The 23,812-nt window shown below is 56.3% G+C and overlaps 4 protein-coding genes and 1 long non-coding RNA gene across 5 annotated transcripts; 1 reads left to right on the top strand and 4 right to left on the bottom strand.

The window, feature by feature from the left end:
* Positions 1–358: 358 nt before the first annotated feature.
* LOC136370932 (myelin protein zero-like protein 3) lies at positions 359–7,458 on the bottom strand. The gene is made up of 6 exons (XM_066334631.1): positions 7,386–7,458; positions 5,810–5,976; positions 5,145–5,355; positions 3,946–4,111; positions 3,179–3,242; positions 359–1,360 (listed from the first exon to the last, which is right to left on the bottom strand). Exons 1-6 carry the CDS (start codon positions 7,456–7,458, stop codon positions 1,334–1,336), a joined length of 708 nt encoding a protein of 235 aa, XP_066190728.1. The 3' UTR covers positions 359–1,333.
* A 1,143-nt stretch (positions 7,459–8,601) lies between these two features.
* Positions 8,602–10,334, bottom strand: LOC136371089 (uncharacterized). Its single transcript, XR_010745270.1, has 3 exons — positions 10,194–10,334; positions 9,712–9,799; positions 8,602–9,215 (listed from the first exon to the last, which is right to left on the bottom strand). It is a non-coding gene; the product is annotated as an uncharacterized lncRNA (long non-coding RNA).
* Positions 10,335–10,725: 391 nt separating this feature from the next.
* On the bottom strand, positions 10,726–14,174 carry LOC136370931 (myelin protein zero-like protein 2). Its single transcript, XM_066334630.1, has 4 exons — positions 14,011–14,174; positions 12,846–12,919; positions 11,302–11,468; positions 10,726–10,977 (listed from the first exon to the last, which is right to left on the bottom strand). Exons 1-4 carry the CDS (start codon positions 14,172–14,174, stop codon positions 10,726–10,728), a joined length of 657 nt encoding a protein of 218 aa, XP_066190727.1.
* A 1,996-nt stretch (positions 14,175–16,170) lies between these two features.
* LOC136370930 (T-cell surface glycoprotein CD3 epsilon chain-like) lies at positions 16,171–20,051 on the top strand. Its single transcript, XM_066334629.1, has 8 exons — positions 16,171–16,240; positions 16,940–16,984; positions 18,213–18,233; positions 18,503–18,520; positions 18,720–18,920; positions 19,115–19,261; positions 19,572–19,618; positions 19,894–20,051. The coding sequence occupies exons 1-8, from the start codon at positions 16,171–16,173 to the stop codon at positions 19,972–19,974; spliced, it is 630 nt and encodes a 209-aa protein (XP_066190726.1). The 3' UTR covers positions 19,975–20,051.
* Positions 20,052–21,977: 1,926 nt separating this feature from the next.
* Positions 21,978–23,618, bottom strand: LOC136370929 (T-cell surface glycoprotein CD3 gamma chain-like). The gene is made up of 5 exons (XM_066334628.1): positions 23,466–23,618; positions 22,975–23,178; positions 22,520–22,651; positions 22,291–22,383; positions 21,978–22,039 (listed from the first exon to the last, which is right to left on the bottom strand). Exons 1-5 carry the CDS (start codon positions 23,536–23,538, stop codon positions 21,978–21,980), a joined length of 564 nt encoding a protein of 187 aa, XP_066190725.1. The 5' UTR covers positions 23,539–23,618.
* Positions 23,619–23,812: the final 194 nt, after the last annotated feature.

Raw genomic sequence — 23,812 nt, 5'->3', positions numbered from 1 at the left:
CTTCCCCCGGGCTGCAGGATCCCAGCCTTTCCCAGGGGAGTGTTGTGTGTCAGCAGGGAGCACAAACACTTTAAATATCATAAACATTTTAAATTTCATCTCCTTCTTGCTTTATAGTAGACAGGAGAAAAATGTATTTCTGCGGAGGCACAGATCTACAGCTGACCTACTTCTCAGTGAGAGCTTCACCACACCCAAAAGCTGCAGCTGCTGAGGGGGGACCTGCTACCTGTCCCCTTTTGGGTTAAATCTGCTCCCTTAAAACATTTACTCATCATCAGATGACAATTTTTACACCTCAGGATGGCAGTTTTATGAGTTCAGCTGTATTTAGCCAAATAAAGAGACCCGCAGGATGGAATAACGCAATTTATTAATTGCACAGCAAAAGCAGCAGTAAACCTGGAGCACGCCTGTGAAAGGAGAAGTTTTGAGTGGTACAGAAAGAAAGCAGCTCTTCAGGGATTGAGGGAAGGAATTCCACTGCCCATCAGTGCTGGATGAGGCTGGTGAAAGAGGAAATGCCCTCCATGGAGGGGAAGTAATGCTGCACAATTGATCATTTCCCTAAATGGGGTCCCAGAAGAAGGGAGGAAGAAAACAGCTACTGCAAACAGAACATCCCTTTGGGCAGTGCTTGAGTCCATGGCTGAGGTAGATGGGGTTGTGTGTCCCCAGAAACAGAGTCCCCATTTGCATTTCTGATTTCAAAAAAGGAAAAAAAAAAAAAAAAAAAAAAAACAAAAAATCGTTTTCTATGAATTGTGCTTCACTTCTACGAGTAGAAGGAGAGGTACCAGTGATGCAGCTGAATAAAAAAATACTTCATAAGCAGTAGGTTCTCTTCGCTCCAAGACAGAGGATGCCAGATATCACTTCATAAACTGGTGTCAGTCAGTATGTTCCAAAAAAGAAAAAGGAGAATAAACCATGTCAGTGCCTGGAGGTGACCAGTCCAGAGAGCTGGAGCAGCCTTCACTTCAAAAATTCAAAAGATTTCCAGGGCTCAGGAGAAGAGAGATGTCACCAAAACAGCAAACCAAGAAACCAAAGTGATCTGCAGGAAAACCAAGGCACGCTGGCTCTGTAGGCACTGAGGTTTCTGTAGGCCCTGCACATCTGAGGGCAGATTTTCTTCTCCACATTAAATTACAAAGGTTTTTAGAAAATCATCGTTTGGTGCTTAAATAGAAGTGAATTATCCCATCAGCATTATCCCTGAGAGCAGAGCACACCTTTTAGTCTGCACTGGTTATCCAGCAGCCTCTGGAGGGATCTAACCATGATTTTCAGGGCTGGAATTTTAGTCTTTTCCCACATCTTCAGTGTTCTATCAGTAGGGATCTTCCTCATCCGTGTCCTGAACGGGGAACATGGAGAGAAACTGAGATTATGTGGGAAGAAATGAATCAAGCCACGAGGTCAGCCAAATGCTGAGCCTGGCTGGGCTTCTGGCAAGAGCCTAGATAGATGCTCCCCAAAAACTGCTGTGTTTGAACAAGCCAGAGGACTTGCAAAAACCCTGGTACAAATACAAACACAAATATGAATATGTCTGACCTCTCCCAGACACCATCATCACATTACAACCCACATGTGAAACGTGTTTGAAGAGGAGCAGCAGCTAAAGATGAAGCAGAAAGTGCAGCAGCAGCCTGCAGAGACAGCCCTGAGCAGCACAAATTATTGTTTTCCAGCCTGACAAACAGCCACTTGCAGAACCCCATCGTTGCTGTAACCACAGCGTCATTTGATGGTGTCCCCACAGCAGTTCTGAGCTCAGCCCAGCGCCTCAGCAGGGGAAATCTCACTGACACCCCAGACATTTCCAGTCTGAGGAGTTCTTCCCTTGCCTTTGCAGATTTTAATTGTTTGGTGACCTGTGAGGCACGAAGAGGCACATTAGAGAAACCCCAGAAAAGCAGGTTTAGGTGAGAGGGCAGCGTTCAGACCTGATCAGATAAATGTTCCAATATCAGACAGCAAAGCACTCGACATGAAAGCAGCAGGATTTTATCATCCCAACTTGACTCATCCCAAAGGATGACAGGACATTTTTCAGCTTTTATGTTCTCCCATGTCCTGACAGCACTTCCTCACCAAACTGGGGCTCCATCCTTTCCCATTTTTCCTCCCTGATTCCCAGAACATCTCCTGGAGCAGCGCTTCCACCTCCCAAGGGAGCTGTGCCTTTGGCACAGGGCATTTCCTGCTTCCTGCCCCTCTCCAAAACCTCTTTACCAACGCTGCAGCTCTGTGCTGCCTGTGCCTAATGCAGAACTGTAAATATTTTATGTCCAACTTACGTAATTGCCTGCTTTTCATCCTGTGTCTGGTAGGAACCATCAGCACACGCCTGTCTGAAGGCTTGGGCACTTAGGCCACTTTTAAATCACTGGCATTAGGGGAATGAATCAAGCAACACGTGTTTAAATCCTCCTAAACTCACGTCCTGACTGAGTGCCTGAGAGGCAAAGGTGTCCCTGAGGTAAATCTGGCCTGGAGGACACCGGGAAGGAATGAAAACCCTCTTGGATGACTCTGGAATGTGGCTGCCAGCACACGGGACTCTCACAAAACCAGGGCAGCAGGTGGCAAACCCACTGAGGCGCTGGAGCAGCTGATTAACAACCAGGAGCTGCTGCCGGGGTGGGAAGGGAAGCGGCAGCATGAGAAGGCAGCCACCACTTCAGAGAGCACGACAAACAAAAAAAAATAAAAGCAGGAACAAACAAAGCGACCGCGAGGGTTTAGCAATGTCCTGCTGGGATGGGAAGGAGGTGAAAGGAGGAAGATGTCCACCAGCTCAGCAGAAAGCCAGAGGGCTGGGGGGTGACAGCCTGCCTTCCCCAGCACTGCACTGCCAGCCCCAAACTGCCCACACTGAGCCCCAGACCAGCCCCGCAGCAGCTGCCACTTCAACCCCGACCTGTCATCTTAAAATGATGCCTTTGAGTCCCATCAAGTCCAGCGACAAATCGGTTTGATGGATCTCATGACAGCTTCCCCACCAGTACAACCAGCAGCTCTCCCTCCCAGCTGCTGGGGAGCCCCGGGGAGCCTTTGGGACACACCTTGGACACCCAGAGGTGTCAGGACACTCTGCCCACTGCTCTTGGCACCTTCTTTGAGCACCCGCGTTGGCAAAACCGCTGTGAAAACGCCGACTTTCACTTACCACACAGTTCAGGCAGCACTCCTTGATCCTCCCCCCGCAGCCAGCTCTGTCTGTGCGCTCAGGCCTGCAGGAAAAGCACGGGATCAGGTTGGACTTTTCCCCCCAGACATTCCAGGACCTCCTCTGGACTGTGAATTCTGGTTGTACCACATGGAGCTGGAGGGTTTTTTGTCGTGGGGAAAAAGCCTTTAAGTCTGCAGGGCAAAGCCAAAAGGACTGAAAGCTGCCAGGTGCCTCATTTTGAAGGTGGCACCTAATGCCACAAAGATCAAAACAAAAGTTGCTTTTTGACTGGCAGATCTTGCACCGCCACTCAAAACATTAAAAGACTGTATTAAAAAATGATTCTGTGAGGGATTAAGCAGAAATCCAAGGCTCCTTCAGTAGCTGGCATCTCTGCTCAGGCCACCACAGGCAGCATTATTTGGTTTATTTTCCTTTTATGGGGATTCCACCCCACAACTCGGCACACAAAGCTCACAGATGTGAAACATCCTGCTGACTCAGGCACAAATAAACCTCATAACAGAAGTGAAATGTGCCTGACCCTAAACTGCTTCAGTTCCATGGCATTCCTCACGCGAATGAGGGAGAAAAGGGGATGTGCAGCCCTTGGTTTGTGCTCCAGCACGGGGATTTCCCAAAGCTCGCTGCTCTGGCACAAACCACTGACTGAAATGCTGAAGCACAGTGAGGAAATCATCTCCAGTGCCCGTGCCCACACCCCAAAGTGGAAATACAGGCTCCAGCCTGGAGCCAGGACTTACTCATCAGACACCTCAATGGAGGATTTCTTGTAGCCACATTTCCCTTTCTCCTTCACTGCCCGGAATTTCCTCCCCATCCTCACCAGCAGCAGAACTACCACGAGGACGGAGGGCAGGAACACCAGGATGGACAGCAGGGTTGCTGAGGTCAGCTGGAAGGCCAGGCCTGAAACACAGTGAGACAGGGCTCGGCTGAGCCTGTGGGACAAACCCGCAGCCAGGGACAGCTTGGTGGCCCTTCCACGTGAGACACAGGGCTGGACACAGCCTGTCCCTGCATCCACAGGGTCCTGTCCCCAAACCTGCGGGGCTCCTGTCCCCAAACCTGCAATCTCCAAACCTGTGGGGCTCCTGTCCCCAAACCTGTGGGGTTTCTGCCACCAAACCTGCAGTCCCCAAACCTGTGGGGCTCCTGTCCCCAAACCTGCAGTCCCCAGATCTGTGGGGCTCCTGTCCCCAAACCTGCAGTCCCCAGATCTGTGGGGCTCCTGTCCCCAAACCTGCAGTCCCCAGATCTGTGGGGCTCCTGTCCCCAAACCTGCAGTCCCCAAACCTGTGGGGCTCCTGTCCCCAAACCTGCAGTCCCCAAACCTGTGGGGCTCCTGTCCCCAAACCTGCAGTCCCCAGATCTGTGGGGCTCCTGTCCCCAAATCTGCAGTCCCCAAATCTATGGGGCTCCTGTCCCCACACCCACGGGGCTCTCCTGTCCCGCTGTCCCCAAATCTGTGGTCCCTTGCTGTCCCCCCGGGCAGGCTGAGCTGGAGGGAGCTGCAGAGGAAGGCAGAGCACGGCACAGTTCTATCAGCAGGGCTGAGCTGGAATTTGGGGCAGGGCTGGCACGCAGGGCAGATGAGGAAATTATTACTGACAATCAGCGCTTGTGATGTGGAGATTATTTTTAGGCCGGCATTTCCTCAGTGTTTAACTTGTTCTGCCGCAATTTGCGGAGGCTGAACTTGTGAACAAAGAGAGGCTTTTGATTCCTGTTCTCACCACAGCTCCCCCTGGCCCTTCCTGCCTCAAATCAGTTCAGGAGTTCTCCAAGTACTGAGCTCAGAGGGCAGGGCTGGGGTAACCTCTGCTGGAACTCCAGCGTGCAAGTCCAGGGAACATTTCTCACGTGACGCTCGGGATTCCGGGATCCAACAAAGCAACTCTGTCACAGGGAGTGAGGTCAAGTCCTGGGCAGGGAGCCTTACCCCGCTCTGTGACCACCAGCTCCGTCTGGGGGATGTTGTGATAAACATCTGGAGGGTTCTTCACGCTGCAGATGAAGGTCCCGTTGTCACTGAGCTCCGGGCTGTGGATAGCGATGGAAGCGTCGCCGTTGGCAACGTTCCCAACCCAGGATATCCTGTCTCGGAACCTCCCCGCTGTGGTGGGGTGTGGGATGGACTGGTAATGAAAAACCTGCAAGGAGGGAAAGGCGAGAATTTTGGCAATAAAAAACTCATCCGAGAAAGCAGAGTGGGCTGGGGTTTTTTTGGCCAAAAATAAAGGAATTGTGCATTGTAAAAATAAAGAATTATGACACATTAAGAAGTCAGGAAGAACATTTCCTATATAAGAAAATGTTCCTATATAAGAGAAGTAAAGCTACCAACTGAATCTTTACAGTCATTCTGTGCAGTGCACCATGCAGCGCTTGTGACAAACCCCCAAATTAAATCTCCTTTAACATTATTATCCTATTTTGTATTTACCTAGAGTGTTTTTTCACCCAGAGAACACCCAAAGGAATTTTACAGGGGAAAAGGAGGCAACCACGAGACTCCCAAACCACAAAGTGAGGCGGCAGCCGGGGAAAGCAAAGACAAAATCCAGATTTTCACCACGCCCAGAGGCCTGGCCATGCTCCACCTACTGTCTCCATCCCTCCCCCAGAGTGGGGCCGGTATGTCCAGTCCACCAGCAGGCTCTCCGTGATGGGCGAGCTGGATTTGAAGGAGCATTTCAGCAGCGCTTGCTCACCCACGAAAGCTCGGACTTTAGGACTGGCTTTAATTTCCAGGGCGAGAGCATTGCAGACACCTGGTGGGACGGGCACAAAAGGCAGGGATTTATTTCTTGTTAACTGCGAGGGGCAAAATTATCCCAAAAATACTGAGCAGGCCAGCCTGAATTCAAAGACTAAAGCACAGTTATTATTTCCCTCCCTAACAGTGAAATTTGCAGGAAAGCAGAAAACTTCCCGGACCTATTTTCCGTGGGAAGGGAAGCGGCTCCAAACGAGGAAGGTGGGCAGTACCACAGATACTTAGATGTGGAGACAAAGAGCTGAGGAATGGAACCAGCTGCGTCTCTGAGGAGCTGCAAAACAGCAGCTTGAAGTTTTTCCAAGCGGCTCCGCTCTGCGTTTGTGGCCGCAGTTTCACCCTGACGGGCTCACGGCTCTCCCCAGAGCACGGAGCTCTCTCCGTTCGCGTTTCCAGCGGGCGCAGCCGCCTCTGCCCCGCGATGCTGCGGCGCTCCCGAGCCTCCGGGAGAATCTGTCCGAGCCTCCCGCCGGCTCTTCCCGAGCTTTCCTCCTCCCCCAGAGCACCGAGCACGGCGGGACCACCCTTCCCGATCCTCCTGCTGCCCCGGGACCATCCACCCTTCCCGAGCCTCCCACTGCCCCGGGACCATCCGCCCTTCCCGAGCCTCCCACTGCCCCGGGACCATCCGCCCTTCCCGAGCCTCCCACTGCCCCGGGACCATCCGCCCTTCCCGAGCCTCCCACTGCCCGGGACCATCCGCCCTTCCCGAGCCTCCCACTGCCCCGGGACCATCCGCCCTTCCCGAGCCTCCCACTGCCCCGGGACCATCCGCCCTTCCCGAGCCTCCCGCTGCCCCGGGACCATCCACCCTTCCCGAGCCTCCCGCTGCCCCGGGACCATCCACCCTTCCCGAGCCTCCCACTACCCGGGACCATCCGCCCTTCCCGAGCCTCCCGCTGCCCCGGGACCATCCACCCTTCCCGAGCCTCCCACTACCCGGGACCATCCGCCCTTCCCGAGCCTCCCACTACCCGGGACCATCCGCCCTTCCCGAGCCTCCCGCTGCCCCGGGACCATCCGCCCTTCCCGAGCCTCCCGCTGCCCGGGACCATCCACCCTTCCCGAGCCTCCCACTACCCGGGACCATCCGCCCTTCCGGAGCCTCCCGCTGCCCCGGGACCATCCGCCCTTCCCGAGCCTCCCGCTGCCCGGGACCATCCACCCTTCCCGAGCCTCCCACTGCCCGGGACCATCCGCCCTTCCCGAGCCTCCCGCTGCCCGGGACCATCCACCCTTCCCGAGCCTCCCGCTGCCCGGGACCATCCACCCTTCCCGAGCCTCTCGCTGCCCGGGACCATCCACCCTTCCCGAGCGCTCCCGGGCCGCTTCCCACGCGGGACACGGCGGCCACCGCCGCTGCCGTCCCTTTATCCCCCCGGAGCCCCCCGGAGCCCCCGTTACCGAGCAGCAGCAGAGCCCCCCGCGGCAGGAGGAGGAGGCGGCCCCCGGAGCCCTCCGCCCCTGGCCGCCCCATCCCGGCCGGCCTCAGGCCCGGAACATGGCGCTCACCTGGCGCAGGTGAGGGCGGGGCAGCCCCGAAATGGCCGCGGCGCCTGGGTGGGTACACCCGGGTACACCTGGGTACACCTGGGCACACCCGGGTACACCTGGGTTACACACCTGGGTACGGGACAAGAGAAGGTGCGCCGCGGCCACCGCGATTGCCCCCAAAGCCCCGAGCAGCTCCTGTCGCTGCCAGCCCGCTGGCCGCGCTTTTTGTTGGTTTTTTGGGGGCTGTCCCAAAGCGAGGAATGTGTCGGGATTTTAACAAGTTCCTCGCAGTGAGAAAAAAAAAAAAAAAAAAAAAAAAAAAAAAAAAAAAAAAGAAAAGTAGAGCTAATCAGAGGAGCAGGGAGCAGCTGCATCCCTTATCCAAGGAGACCCGGGAACTGGTTCAGGGATGTAATGAATCTCGATGTTGAAGTGCGTCTGTGTGTACACTGCTAACAGGGCACAACACCCAAGGTTTTTATATCCCAGAGCTGAACTATCTTGGTTGTAACACCAAAACTCACACCTGAAGGTGCAAACGACCCTGGCCAGGTGAAGAGCCTGTCCCTGTGCAGGGGGAGAAGTTGGCCGGGGTGACATAACTTGTGTGGGAATTATTAACCCATTGTAAGAGAGGGGCTGTACTTGGAAAGTTACTGACTGAATTCCGCATAAATAGCGGTGGGAAAGTCCAGCGGGATGTGCTGGATTTGTGGGACACCACCGAGCACCCACTTGGGCTCCTCTGAAGTCAATAATCAATAATTAACCTCTCCCTGATGTGTTTAATGATTGGTTTGTTGCACACCGGGTAACGGACCAGACTCTGAGGACAAACAGTGCAAATGTGCTCATTTGAGGTGTCAGGGCCCCCAGGTCACTTCCCCGTGTCACACCAGCGCAGCTCTCAGCAAGGGCCTTTATTTCCAACAAGGTGAGTGACAATGAAAACAGGCAGGTGACAGCCAGGCAGCGAGGCTGGCACATCGCGGGTTATAAAGCCATTAAAGACATTGTACAAACAAACAGAGCAAGGCTTTGATTTGGGGCTGGGTAAACACTGTAACAGGATTGGTTTGGGGCTCTGGGACACTGTTAGAGCTCCGTGGGTTCCAGCTTTGGGGGCACTGGGATGGAAAGAGTGGGAATGGGAACAGCTGCTGAACCCAGGCAGGAAACTCTCCTCAACCCCCAAACTGTCCCAAAGCTGCCAGACACGGACGTGCAAACCACCCTGGCTGGTGAATGATACCCCTAACAACAACCAGCACAGCTTGCCCAGCTCTAACACTGTCCATCTAACGCAGGAAAAGGGATTCCCAGGACTTTGGGTCTCAGCTGAGACCTCACAGCTCAGCCTTCCTTCTCAGCATGCCAGGGAGGATTCTCAGGGAATAAAACCAGGGCAGCACAAAGGCACGTTGTGGTTTCTAAGGTGCAAGAGTGCGTCTGCTCAGACACCTCCCAGCCCTCTGTTCAGTCACTCTCGGCACTTTCATCTCCCAGAGACGCCGTGCTCAGGTTGAACAGGGGAGAAGATGAAGGAAAGTTCTTTGTTCACGGGGCAAGGTCCTCCTGTGCTTTGCTTCCCCGAAGGGAATTCACAGCTCGTGTAAAGTCACCCTCTTCCCATGCGAGACTTTCAGGTTGAGCAGAGGTTCCGGCAGCGTGGGGCGTCTGTAATCCAGCTTTGTTCTAACAGCCCAAATTACAGGCTTTCACCAGCTGCTTTGGAAGCACCTGAGAAGAAAGTTTGTAAGAAAAACAAACATCCATTACTCAGGGTCGTTGTCAAAACCCAAAATAATAGAGGCAGGTGCTGACCTCAGAAACTGCGGGTGGAATTTTTGCTGACACGTTTAAGCAAAGACAGTGAATATGGAAACAGCGCCAGTCTTCCTGTTGCAATTTTAAAACAATAAAGGTTAAAGTTATCCAAAAGCAGATTCAAAACTGACAAAAGGGAAGTAATTCATTCCTCTTCATCTACAAAGCAGGAATGCCATGGAAAGCAGCAACAATGGCTTTCCTAGGAATGCTCCTCAACAGCGGGAGGAGAAATCTCATGCACATTTAAGAGGCTGTGATTGTTCAGGGATTGTTCAGCCTCTCTGAAGGATCCTCAACATCAAAGTGTGACCGTGGCCTCAGTTCCGACTGTGAATAGCAGCGGAATACCCGAGGGAATGTCTTGGAGAGTCCACAGGAGCACTGAGACATTAAGAAGGATGTGTACCTGCATTGTGCACACCAGCAAAGACCTTTAATCTTCCAGTGGAATGGGTTCCTTCTCTTCCCCCATCTTCAGGCTCTCCTTTTCTTTACTGTTAGAAAAGTGAGAGGAGAAAAAAAAGAGAGAAAAAAAAAAAGGCCCAAATCAGTGTCAGGCTGAGCAGCAGGATGTCCTGAGTCACACCCAGGGTGAGATGTGAGGGTGCCACACGTGTGGTGACCACAGCTCAGGGGACAGCGTGGTCATCTGCCCGCCACCCCCACAGCAGCAGTGTCCTTCTCTGAGCGAGGAGCCGCTGAGAAGGACAAGGGCCAGAGGAGGACTCCAGAGCTTGTCCATCCCGGGGCTCCGCTCTGCCTGCACGCAGCCAATTATCACTGATTGTTCTGAGGTTTGCATTGAGGATGCTCCATGAAGGGTCTGGGCCAATAATTCAGAGAGGCCCAGAGCTTGTGAGGCCCTCCCTGAGTCTGTCCCCCCCTCACCTCTCGGTGTCTGCCACCTCCAGCCTCTTGTCTCGCGCTCTCCTGCGGCGCTGCCGACAGATGATCACGGCTGTCACCACGATGACCATCAGCACAGAGGCAGATCCGATGGCCACGGCCAGGAAATGGATTTCTGAGAAGTTCACTGCGTGGGGAGGGACAGAGGAATGAAGCAGAGGGACACGCAGGAGGAACGAGGGTGGGATCTGTGAATGAAACCTTCCCTCAGGCTCCTCTCCATCCCTCCAGAAACAGAACCGAGCCCAGAGCAGAGCCCAGAGCAGAGCAGGGGACCCTGTGGGTGCTAACACAGCCCTGCTGACAGCCCCGGGACATCGGGATCTCCATTTTCCCGGGAATGATTTGGTCCCGTGGTAGCCCTTCATCTCCCCAGATTTCCAGGCAGTTCCTCTTCCAACATATCACCACCTTTTGTTTTGTGGTGAGTATTTGCCACTCCGGGGCTTTGTTCGGGTTGTGATTGAAGTTTAGCAGCTTTCTACTTTTCCCTGCTAATTTTCCAGCCCCTTTGTTAAACCCTCCCGAGCGCTGGGGGTGTTTCTTGGCCTCTCACCTTTCTGCACAACTGGAGCCGCACCTCCCCGATGGTGCCGTAGACATCTGGCCAGTTTGTCACCTGGCAGGTGAAGGTGCCATTGTCACTGGGCTGCAGGTTCCAGATGATGATGGAAACGTCGTTACGCTCAATGTTCCCGTCCCAGGTGACTCGCTCTTTAAACCTCCCCGAGGGGGGCTTGTAGGGCTCCTTCAGGTAGTAAAACACCTGCAAAAAGCACAGAAACATCCAGTGGCCTGGCTTGGAAGGGAGCTGGAAGGTTCCTGAAGTGTTCTCAGGTGTGGGATGTCACCTAAGGCAGGCTCGGCTGTGGTGTCAGCAGGTCCAGCTTTGTAAAACCACAAATATTTTAACCTTGATCACCCCAAACTAAACACGAGAGGGTTTTTTCGGATTAGTCACTACAAGTGACGAAGGCCCAAACGTCCCTGTGGGTTTCAGGTGTGTCTGTTCCCACTCGCTGCTCACCCAGAGCTGGGTGTTGGGGCAGGGGTGAAAAGCCCTGAAAAGGAGCATCAAAGTCTCACTCACCGGCTCATGAGAGCTCAGGTCCTCGGGCTGGAAGTTCCAGCTCACCGACAGCTGCTGGCTCACGGGGCTGCTGCTGGAAAAGGTGCATTTCAGCCGCTGGTTGGTGCCGTTCACGGCGACCACCTCCTTGGCCGTGTGAACCTCCACCGCTGCCGCCAGCCACAGCGCTGCGGGGGAAACAGAGGGAGAAAAATCACTGCAGTGAGCTAATCACCGCTCCTTATCAGCTTCACTTCCCTGGGAGCCTCATCTGTGCTGGCCAGGGATGGCCTGAGTGTCCCACAAACATTGCGAGGGGAGGTGGTCCTGCAGATTAATCCAGAAAAACCTTCTCCAAGTGGACTGAAACTCATCCCAAAATTGCTATTTCCCACTCTAGAACCTCCCTTTGTGCGCTTTCTGCTCCGCCTCATGCACACCGCGGTGGAACTGCTCTTACTGACACATCCAGAGCCAGTTTTAGAGGATTTATAACCAGGCTGGGCAGCTCCAGGTAAAGTCAGTCAGGCCGAAGAATTCTAGAGGAAATCCTCAAGGTGAATGTGGATTTGTTTTCCCCAGAAACATCCCCACATCCTCCACGGCTGCTGCTTTAAAAATAAGTGAGCGTCGCTCACTCGGTGCCCTCCTGGAAAAGCGACAACTAGCAGGAGGCAGAGCAAGGAAAAGAGAGGAGGAAAAGTGAAAAATAAGAAAAATTAAGTGTTTTGCTGGTGAAGGAAATAGAAAATATCAATATCCTGTCACGTTAGGAAGTTAACTTATCTCAGTATGATTCAAACCATAAAAAAGGAAAAAAAAAAAAAACCAAAAGCTTATCTAGGGTTGTAAGATATAACTTCACAATGGAGATGTATTTGGAAGTAATTTATGGACTAAATGCTTCCTTCCAACTAATTCATTATCTCGAAGGAATGCCAAAACATTGACGGTATTTACACGTGAAAAACGTCACTGGCAGAGAACTTGTTGCTCTCACACGGATCCGGTGCCAAGTCTGTTCATTTATAACTCCTCGAAAAGAAACTAAGCGAGAAATAAGAGCGAAATACTTTTTTTTTTTTTTTTTGCCAAGGCAGATTACACCGTGTGCTGATGCATTTGGGGAAGGAGGGCTGGGGTATTCTTAAAATCCAGGTGTTTGGATATAAAGCACCGAAAATCCAAGTGAGTTTCGTGCGGGTCTGGAACCTTTGTTGTGTGAAGGATCTGAAGCTCCTGGACAATCCCCGACTGTTTAGGAACAAAGGTGGCAAAAGAAAAAAAAAAAAAGAAAAGGCTGAGAGTAGAGTTCAGATTCCTGGCAGGAGAGCAAAAGACGCTGTAACCCGAGCTGAGGAGGAGATCAGGGGACGGGATCGGTGTTTTTCCTCTCGAATACGCCCAAACCTGTTGGGGAAGAAACTCCACCACTTGGTGCCACTTCCAGCGAGCCCCGCGCCAGGAAAGAATCGCAGCAAGGACGGGGGAAAAGCCTCTGCCTTAGGGATGATTTCAGGGGTCAGAAGAAGGAGATGAGGCCGGCCGGGGCCAGGTTTCCTTACCTCGGAGCTGCGCCCCAAGGACGAGCGCAGCGCCCAGCCAGGTGCGGCGCGCATGGGGGACACCAGTCCGGGGCCTGCACACACAAATCCGCTTCGGGTCCCCCTGACCGGCTAAAAGATGAGTTTCTCAAAGTCTTCCCGGCACCACGGGGCAGATCCTTGCCCCAGCTCGGCCTGCGAGGGGAGTGTGAGCGCTGCCCCTGCGCTCCCCGCCGAGGTGCGCCCAGCGCCGCTCGCTTCTGCCCGGAATCGCCGAGATTCCGAGGTGAGATTAATTTCTTCTCCCCTCCCATATTGCCCTGCTCTTTGTGTTGCAATCATCCCTCCTCCCAGCCGCCAGCCGAACCACTCCCCTCTCGGGGGAGGTAAAGGAACATTGCCTGGAGGTGTTCATAGGTGACTCGAAGGAATGAGGGCCAATTTGTTCGGCAAAAAGAGCTGCAAACAATCCTCAAAGATCGGCCCAAACCCGACAGCCCACGGCCGCAGCGCGGGCCCTCATGCAGAGGATGGAAACCTCCCACCAAACACAGATAACGTGCCCTTAAAATGGTTTGAAGGTTCCTTGGCTGCAGCCAAGGATTGGGAGCCTGGTGCTGGGAAATCCTTGGAAAAATCAAGTGGGAAACGGGTCGAGCCCGGCCGTGCTCCAGGCACAGCCGGGGAAACTGTGCCGCGGTGCTCCACGGGTGAGAAATTCCGTGCGACACAAAATATTCTGCAGGAGGCACGTGGGAGCTGTGAGAGTGTGAACCGACCCGAGCCTGTGCTGGCAGATGAGGATTGTTTTGCCTTCGAGGGCCGTAAACCCCTGGCAGTGTCGGTGTCCGGTGCACCAGAGGTGATCCCGGGTTTCCCTGTGCCTGCTGCTGATTTCCTTTGCAGAGGTGCGAGGGGAGGCGCACCGAGGCTCTGCGTGTTTCGGGGGGTTCCCTTCAGAGGTTTGGCGAGGGAAAAAACAGCGCTGAGGCTGTCAGCTCCCTGGATTGTGCCCAGAACAGAGCAGGGAACCCTGTGGGTGCTCACACATCCCTGCTGACAGCCCCGGGCCACCGGGATCTCATTTCCCGGAATGATTTGGTCCTTAGCCAGCCCTCCATTACTCCATCTCCCCAGATTTCCAGGCAGCTACTGTTCCAACATATCACCTCCTTTTGTTCCTCACCGCCGTGAATATTTGTCCTCTGGGGCTTTGTTCAGGTTGTGATTAAAGTTTAGCAGCCAGTTTGCTGCCACTCCCTCCTCCTGTTTCTGCGGCGGGCTGGGAACAGCCCCTATTCCCACTTTATCCCGCAGACTTCTGCCAACCTTCATCTTCTTTGGAAACATGGTGCTTTTTCAGCTTTGAGGAGAAGAGCGCGTCCCTGGCACACTCACCGGGAACCTCAACTCTCTGACGCGCCACTTGGAAACACAAAATAAAGAAAAAGAGAGCCCTGACGGCCAAAGGGAGCGCCCCCGTAAGGGAAACGGGACACGGCTCCGTCCCCTCCGTGTCCCTGCGGGCAGCAGAGCCTGGGGTGTCCCTGGCAGAGCCTCGGGGGTCAGTGTGCGCCCCAAGCCCCCGCTGCGGGGACAGTGCCCGGCTGTGGGGACAGTGCCCGCTGGAGGGACAGTGCCCGGCTGGATGACAGTGCCCGGCTGGAGGGACAGTGCCCCGCTGAGGGACAGTGCCCGGCTGGATGGACAGTGCCCGGCTGTGGGGACAGTGCCCGGCTGCGGGGACAGTGCCCGGCTGCGGGGACAGTGCCCGGCTGTGGGGACAGTGCCCGGCTGGAGGGACAGTGCCCGCTGCAGGGACAGTGCCCTGCTGTGGGGACAGTGCCCGGCTGTGGGGACATTGCCGGCTGGAGGGACAGTGCCCGGCTGTGGGGACAGTGCCCAGGCTGAGGGACAGTGCCCGGCTGTGGGGACAGTGCCCGGCTGAGGGACAGTGCCCGGCTGGATGGACAGTGCCCGGCTGAGGGACAGTGCCCGGCTGGATGGACAGTGCCCGGCTGGATGGACAGTGCCCGGCTGCGGGGACAGTGCCCGGCTGTGGGGACAGTGCCGGCTGGATGGACAGTGCCGGCTGGATGGACAGTGCCTCGGCTGGAGGGACAGTGCACGGCTGGAGGGACAATGCCCAGCTGCGGGGACAGTGCCCGCGGCTGGAGGGACAGTGCCCAGCTGTGGGGACAGTGCCGGCTGGAGGGACAGTGCCCGGCTGCGGGGACAGTGCCCGGCTGCGGGGACCAGTGCCCCGCTGAGGGACAGTGCCCGGCTGGAGGGACAGTGCCGGCTGCGCGGGACAGTGCCCGGCTGTGGGGACAGTGCCCCGCTGAGGGACAGTGCCCGGCTGTGGGGACAGTGCCCGGCTGTGGGGACAGTGCCGGCTGGATGGACAGTGCCCGCTGTGGGGACAGTGCCCAGCTGCGGGGACAGTGCCCGGCTGGATGGACAGTGCCCGGGTTGCGGGGACAGTGCCCGGCTGTGTGGGACAGTGCCCTGCTGCAGGGACAGTGCCCCGCTGAGGGACAGTGCCCGGCTGTGGGGACAGTGCCTGGCTGCAGGGACAGTGCCCCCGCTGAGGGACAGTGCCCGGCTGTGGGGACAGTGCCCGGCTGTGGGACAGTGCCCTGCTGCAGGGACAGTGCCCCGCTGAGGGACAGTGCCCGGCTGTGGGACAGTGCCCGGCTGCGGGGACAGTGCCCGGCTGTGGGACAGTGCCCGGCTGTGGGACAGTGCCCGGCTGTGGGGACAGTGCCGGCTGAGGGACAGTGCCCGGCTGCGGGGACAGTGCCCGGCTGTGGGACAGTGCCCGGCTGTGGGACAGTGCCCGGCCTGCGGGGACAGTGCCCGGCTGAGGGGACAGTGCCCTGCTGCAGGGACAGTGCCCCGCTGAGGGACAGTGCCCGGCTGTGGGGGACAGTGCCCGGCTGGAGGGACAGTGCCCGGCTGGATGGACAGTGCCTGGCTGCAGGGACAGTGCCCGGCTGGAGGGACAGTGCCCGGCTGCGGGGACAGTGCCCGGCTGGAGGGACAGTGCCCGGCTGTGGGGACAGTGCCCGGCTGCGGGGACAGTGCCCGGCTGGAGGGACAGTGCCCGGCTGTGGGGACAGTGCCCTGCTGCGGGGACAGTGCCCGGCTGGAGGGACAGTGCCCGGCTGGAGGGACCGTGCCCGGCTGTGGCGCTGGCCGCGGCAGGAGCCCCCTCTAGCGGGGCCAGGGCAGAGAAGGTCCCCCAAACGCCGGGATAACTCCGGCAGGGCCCGTGGCGAGGGGCTGGGGCAGGGCACGGGCAGGGGGCGATGGGCTCAGCGCTGTGCCCGCGCACCGCCGGGGGATGAGCTCGGGGGATGCTTCTGGTGCCTTGGCTCCGATCGGCCAGAGACTGGAAGGGACCGGCGGGGAAGGTGGGCAGCGGCTCTTCGTCTGCAGCTGGAGGATAGAACAAAGGGGGAATTGGTTCAGGCGCCAGAGGACAGGGTTAGATGGGATTTGGGGCAGGAATTGTTCCCTGGCAGGGTGGTCAGGCCCTGGCACAGGGTGCCCAGAGCAGCTGTGGTGCCCCTGGATCCCTGGCAGTGCCCAAGGCCAGGCTGGACAGGGCTTGGGGCAGCCAGGGACAGTGGGAGTGTCCCTGCCATGGCAGGGGTTGCACTGGGGGGATTTCTGGTCCCTTCCCACCCAAACCGCGTTGTGATGCCACATGAAGCTATTTTCCGCGGTCGGAACTTCTCAAAGCCTCCACTTTGAGAAGCTGATTCCAGCTCCTTCCCTCTCCTGCTGCTCCCAGGGCAGCTCCAGGAGCTGCCCGAGCCCTGCAGCGCTGCTGCAGAGCACAGCAGCCACCCCTCGCCGCCGGTGACGTGCCATGAACACACTTTGAGCCTCCACACGTCCTGACCTGGCTTTAGTTCACGTGTCTGGCTCTGCCTGGGCTGCTCTGGAAACAGTGAGTCCCCCAGCCCTGCTCGGGTCGGTGGCGATTCTGGGAAAAAAACACCAATCCTGGGCCTCTTTCTAAAGAAAGCCACCGTGTTCTTTCCTGCCACAGCCATGCCTGTCTGATGTGGTGGACAGGAGCAGCAGGAGGAGGAGATGAGGATGAGGGCTGGAGCGGTCCCTGCCCCTCCTGGGGTTCCTGCTGTGTGCAGGTGAGTCCCCCACACTCCGGGTGAGTCTCCAAACTCCGGGTGAGTCCCCAAACTCCGGGTGAGTCCCCAAACTCCAGGGGAGTCCCCAAACTTCAGGTGAATCCCCAAACTTCAGGTGAATCCCCAAACTCCGGGTGAGTCCCCAAACTCCGGGTGAGTCCCCAAACTTCAGTGTGAATCCCCAAACTCCAGGTGAGTCCCCAAACTCCAGGCGGCTCTGTGCAGTGTGAGTGAGCTCTGAGTTCCACGCTCTCATTTTGGTTTTTTATCCACGCACTGAAAGCGTTTTGGTGATGGTGGTGTGAATAACTTCAGGCGTGGTGGGGTACGGGGCTGTGGGGGAGCTCCCAGCCGGAATGTCCCCATGGTTCAGGGTGAGGAGCAGAGCCCCCGAAAGGCTCTAAAGGAGCCGGTGAAGAGGAGAGACGTCCAAGGTAAAACCATTAAGCGTTTTTACTCCATTCGGAGTTGTTAAGAGTACAACTGCTCTGCCAAAGTGCTGCGAATACCAATCTTGGTTTGTCAATGGCCTGCTCCTTTCTTTTTTTTTTTTTTTTTTTTTTTCAGATTTAAATTTGTCTATGCAAAGTCAAAAAAAGCATCAGGTCACCTTCTCTCTCCTCTCCAGCCAAGCGCGCTGTCTGTGGAATTCAATTTATGCACTTATTTACATGACTTCTTGCAAAAAGACCCAGATGTCTTAAAGGGAGATCACAAATCTGATTCACAGCTCCTAAAAACTCCTTCTTTAACATTCCACCTCCAGAGCCCTCCATGGAGCGAGTTGTTTCCCACAAGGCAGAAAACTCACTCAGAATAAACAGTTTACATTAAATACGTCATGAAATAACTCTGGCAGAGAGTTCTCTGGCAGAGGACCGAGGTTCTTACCAGGGTTTTCCAGCACTGTTTGCTCCATGATAATAAAGCAGAATTTCGGGGGTCCTGCACCTTGTCAATAACAACTCTTTTTGTTTTCTGAGCTGGGTTGGAAAGGTTCAAGTTTCCATTCTGCGTTTAGGCTGTGTCCAAAAATGGCTCCCAAAGTTCAGAACAACATCCTGTCCCACCACCAGAACATTTCTGATGCCCTCAGCGTGAACGTGGGGTTATAACATCTCTTTCAAGCGGCTGAGTTCAGAAAGGTAGCCCTGGGGGTAGGAAAGGTGTGTGATATCTGAACCTCAATACTTTAACATTTCTTTTCTTTTGTGTTTTTTTTTTGCAGTTGGCACCACAGCTCAGCAGGGTAAGTGTATTTTACCCGCCACCCTTAATTATTTTCTCATGCTAAAAATCCCAAATAAAGACTAAGAGGTCCAAATAGAAAAGATTTGAATTTTGTAATATTGCAGGATAGGAAAAAAAATTCACTGTTCATTAATTGACAGCGATCTTACAGATTGGAGAAATTGGTCCCTAATTATTACCAGTGTTGGGCATTTCCAACAGAATTTCTAAGCAGTGAGACAACGATGAGACGATTTTTTAACACTCCTTTTTTTTTCTGTTTTGCAGATGAAGAAACTGAAGGGGGTAAGTGAATTTTACCAACAAAATATTAGTGTCTTTAATACTAATCTTTAATACTAATCTTTCATGCTAATCTTTAATACTAATCTTTAAGTATCTTTAGTATTTAGCAGGATATAAAGGCTGTAGCTGACTAAAAACCAGGTAGAAACATCTGAATTTTGCCCTTGGTTTCCTTTCTCATTGGTGTGTTCCTCCCAAGGGGAATTCCTGGTGGAGATTTCCGGCACCACGGTGACAATCACGTGTCCCTTAGAGGACGATGGCATCGACTGGACCTTTTCTAGGAAAGGAGAGGTCACCGAGGAGAAGAAGTTAATTTTCAGGGACCACGACAGCTCTCCTGCCAACCTGAGCTGTTCCTTGGGGAGCAGGCAACGTGAGCTGTACCTGAATGCCCGAGGTGAGCGCAGAGCCCTCGCCCTGCACGTGCCAGGGGCAGCTTTGGGGAGCTGACACTGGGGTTTGCTGCTGCCAAGGCCATTCCCGCCCCGTGTGGGCAGTGAAAGTGCCCCAGAGCCCATTTCTGGCAGAAGGAATCTCCCGTGTCCCCCTCCCAGCTCTGGCTCTGAGCATCCCCCTGCCCTCATCCCACAGTGTGTGCCACCTGCGAGGAGCTGGACGCCCTGACCGTGGCAGGGATCGCTGCAGACCTCCTCACCCTGGGACTGCTGATCCTGGTCTATTACTTCAGCAAAGGCAGGAAGGGACGGGCCAGCTCCTCTGGGGACAGCCGGCCACGAGGTGAGAGTCACTGCAGACATCCTCTGAGCCCCCAGGGAAATCCTCATCCCCAGTGTGTGACGGGACAGCCTCTGCTCCCCTCGAGCTTCCAGTCAGTGCTCCTGCTTCCCACGGGCTGCCTTTGTGCAGGGACGGGAGTGGCCGCTGGGCCAAAGATTCCTGCACACAGGAACCCATTTCCCAGGCAGCAATTGCCTCTTGGAGAGCTCAGAATAAATCCACGGGAGCTGATCCTGGCCCTGGGGTCAGCCTGGAGGTGCCTCACGGCAGGAATCCCCAAGGGTTCCCCCTCTCTGTGCCTCTGTTTCAGGTCAGAAGATGCAGCGTCCTCCCCCTGTCCCAAACCCGGACTACGAGGTGAGGACAGCCCCTGAACGTCCCATCCCTGCTGCCTGGGGAGGGACAGCCAGGGCTGGGGCTGAGAGCCAGCTCCTTTACCCATCCAGTCCAGCTCCCAGTTTCCCTGGCAGCGGAGGGAAAAGGTGATGGGGGAGCCCCTGTTCCTGGTGCTGCCACGGGGATTTCCGTGGGAGCAGAACCGCCGCTCGCCGTGCTGCCCCTGCCCCGCTGTGCTTTCCCCTGCGCCGTGTGGGCTCGGGGCAGGATTGCTGAGGGCTCTGCTCTTCCCACAGCCCATCCGGAAAGGCCAGCGGGAGCTGTATGCGGGCCTGCGCCCAGGGCCCTCTGAAATCCCCGGGGATGACAGGCTGTGACCAGCACCACGGCGGCCCAACGCTTCTGCCCACCTCGTCCCCAGCTCCCCGCGGCTCTGCTGAGGCTCTGGCACTTTGGGATACGGCCCACAGGACGGGGACACGCCGTCCCACCCGGGCTGTGCTTGGGTTTGCCATCAAGGAACAGGGATGAGCACATTGGCAAGAGATTTCCTTCTCAATAAGGACTGCAGCCTCACTGGTGGCTCCTGCTCTCCTTTCCCCATCACACTTCTCTCTGCTCCTGTTGGTTTTCTCTCCATTTTAATCTCTGCCCTGAGTGCCTCCAGTGCTTCTGGCTGGTTCCAGAAGAAAGTGGTTTCTGGTGGCTGAGAGTGGACCCTCTTCGGGGGAATTTGCCTCTGAACTCATCCTTTCACAGCCTGATCTCCATTTGCAGCCAAAGCAGCAGAGGCAGGCAGCAAAAACCCCCCAAAACGGCCCAGCAGCAATGGAACTGCTCAACAAAGAGGCTGAGAAGGGCCCGTGGGCTGTTTTGATGGCGGTTTCAGGTCGAAGCCCGGCTGAGGCAGCCCCTGAGCAGAGGAAGCAGCAGCGGAGCAGGGGCTGGGGGTGGTTGAGGTGCAGGAGGCAGCCCCAGCAGCCCTGCGCCCCGCAGGATGCGGTTTGCAGGCACAGCTGGGCTCCTTCACCACAACAGCCCCACACCCCGAGCAGGGAGATGGTGAGATACACACAGCACCAACCCCAGCAGCTCCAGAAACGCTCAGGGCCGTGTTCTCACCTTCTGTGAGCCAGGGGCGCCTGCTCTGCCTGCCAGTGGGGTGGGAAAAGCTTGGACTTCTCTGGGTGTACAAGACCTACGTTTTGCTCCAGAAACCCCCTAAATTTTGCTTCAAAAAAAAAAAACAAAAACAAACCCTAAATTTTGCCACACCCCAGCAATTCTACCACTGTTTTTGGGGTACATCAATGTACGAGTTTGCCCCCAGTGTTTTTCCCAGGCAGTGTCATCCCACACACTTCTTGTCCCAGCAGGATCAGCACCCACCCATTGGCAGAGCTCTGTCTCTGGGCTTGCCTGCACCAGAGGAATATTTCTTTGTCCTCCCAAGGGTGGGGAGGTGCTGCCTGGCCCTGTCTGGTGTCTGTGTCCCGTTTTGGGGACTCAGAGCACATGAGCTGTTTCTGCTTGGGGCTGGGGCGTAGAGAGCAGTGACCAAACCCCATCCCCTGTGCACCTTCCCAGTGACCAAATCCCATCCCCTGTGCACCTTCCCAGTGACCAAATCCTGTCCCTTATGCACCTTCCCAGTGACCAAATCCCATCCCCTGTGCACCTTCCCAGTGACCAAATCCCATCCCCTGTGCACCTTCCCAGTGACCAAATCCTGTCCCTTGTGCACCTTCCCAGTGACCAAATCCTGTCCTGTGTGCACCTTCCCAGTGACCAAACCCTGTCCTGTGTGCACCTTCCCAGTGACCAAATCCTGTCCTGTGTGCACCTTCCCAGTGACCAAATCCTGTCCTGTGTGCACCTTCCCAGTGACCAAATCCTGTCCTGTGTGCACCTTCCCAGTGACCAAATCCTGTCCTGTGTGCACCTTCCCAGTGACCAAATCCCAACCCCTGTGCACCTTCCCAGTGACCAAATCCCATCCCTTGTGCACCTTCCCAGTGACCAAACCCCATCCCTTGTGCACCTTCCCAGTGACCAAATCCCATCCCTTGTGCACCTTCCCAGTGACCAAACCCATCCCCTGTGCACCTTCCCAGTGACCAAATCCCGTTCCATGTGCACCTTCCCAGTGACCAAACCCCATCCCGTGTGGACCTAAGGAGACACCAGATCCCAGCCCATGTGTGCCTTCCCCAGGACCTGGAGACAACAGGGAGGCTGTGGGACAGGCTCATCTTTAATGGCAGGAATATGGAAGTGCAAGAGGTGGTGGACTGAGCCCAGGGCTACAAGCAGCCCACCCTGGAGGGAGCTCCAAGTGAAACCAGCACGCTGATGAAGGCAGCCTCAGAGTCTTCTCACTTCACTTTCGGGCACGGGTGTGACCCAGCCGGCTGTACTGATCATCCTCCCGCTCTCCGAGGGCTGGGAGGGGGAAAACAGGGGACATGAGCCAGGACTGTACCTGCCCAGGCCTGGGAGGGCGAGCTGGATCGGCTTTTGGCAAGGTTCTTTACACACAGGGGTGCTGGAGATGTCCCCACACACACACAGGTGTCCCCCCCCACACACACACGGGGTGCTGGAATGTCCCCCCACACACACAGGTGTCCCCACACACACACACACGGGGTGCTGGAATGTCCCCCCACACACACAGGTGTCCCCACACACACACACGGGGTGCTGGAGATGTCCCCACACACACAGGGGTGTCCCCACCCTCACCTGGTAGAGCTCATTGGCGATCAGGTTCTGCCTGTCAGAAGCTGAAGGAAGAAAAGTCGGGGTCAGGGATCAGGGGAGCCATGGGCACTGCGGGAACATTCCCAAACAAACCCAAGAGCTGCACAAGCAGCCCCTAGAGGTGCCAGGCACAGCCCTGGGGCCTCTCCTGTGCCTCACCTCGTGACGTGTGTCCCCTGTCGTGGCCAGTGATGCAGTACACGGCCACGGCCAGGAACAGTGTGGCCACCACGTCGGCGACGACGATGCCGGAGATGGTGGGAGCGTCCACCTCGATGCAGTTCTGGCACACTGGAAAGCCCAAAAGGACACGGACACTGAGGGCACATCCAGGGCTCGGGCAGCTCTGCCAGGCCAGCACAGAGCAGCAGCTGGGTTTGCTGCGTGAGCCGGGCAGGGGGACAAGCTGCCATGTGTCCCCCACACTCAGTGCAGGCCCAGAGAAGCAGGCCACGGCCCTAAATAAAGCTGCAGAGCTGTCACAGTGACACCACACGCAGAGGAACCTGCAGCAAACCAGCACAACACTCCCAGATGGGGAGGGAAATTCCCTCAAGGCTGGGTGAAAGCTCCAAGGAGCCGTGGCTGTGGCAAAGGAGGTGTGCAGCACTTACTGCGATAGTGCACCTGGAGGCTCTTCCTTTGGCCGCCTGTTTCACACACGTAGAGCCCCCTGGGGTCGTCATAAACCCCGCTCAGCTCCAGCAGTGCCTCGCGCCCAACAGCGTCCCCGTCTTTCCACCATGTGACGTTTTTGCCTTGGCCGACCACGCACTCCAGGAACACCTTCCCACTGAATTCCTTCACGTAGATCTGCCCTGGGGAAGGAGAGGAGAGCTTCAGCTCCGTGTTATCCACACCAGCGCAGAGCTCCGAGCTCCTTCGTGGGGTGAAGCATCACATCAGGCTGTCCCCCAAAAAAAAACCCCCTCTGGGCAAAGCCAGCTCCCCCATCCCTGTTGCACTGATTCCTTTTTCCCCTCGACGCTCCAAACCTTCCCTGGTGGAAAACCTCACCAAGCCTCGAGGCTCCTCCCCAGCACCCTCCCGGCGTGTCCAGGCACCACGGGCAGTGTCCGGCCGCTGACCACCTCTGCGGACTCACCTCGGACCCCCCAGCTGGCCAGGGCCAGGCTGGCCAGCAGCGCCCAGGCACCGAGCACCTTTCCCCCGCTCATGGCCCGGCCGTGCCGCCTCTGTCCCGGTTCGCAGGACGTGCGGGAGCCGCTCAGCACAAGGCACCAGCCGCCCGGGGCTGTGTCAGTTCCGGATGCCGGGGGCCGGTGCTCACTCCCCCGGAGCCGGGAGGGATCGGGGAGCCTCCTTCCTCAGCCCGGAACTGCCTGACAGCCGTGGGAGGGCACCGAGGGGCTGAGGCTCGCCTCCTCCGGCAGCCGAGGGCTTCCAGCAGCCACGGAGAGCCAGAGACCAGGACAGCCCAGTCCTTGTCCG

This window comes from Sylvia atricapilla, chromosome 23 (genome assembly GCF_009819655.1).
Source record: "Sylvia atricapilla isolate bSylAtr1 chromosome 23, bSylAtr1.pri, whole genome shotgun sequence".
Taxonomy (NCBI): Eukaryota; Metazoa; Chordata; class Aves; order Passeriformes; family Sylviidae; genus Sylvia; species Sylvia atricapilla.
The sequence above is the reverse complement of the archived record's forward strand: the minus strand, read 5'-3'. Positions and strand labels throughout refer to the sequence as shown.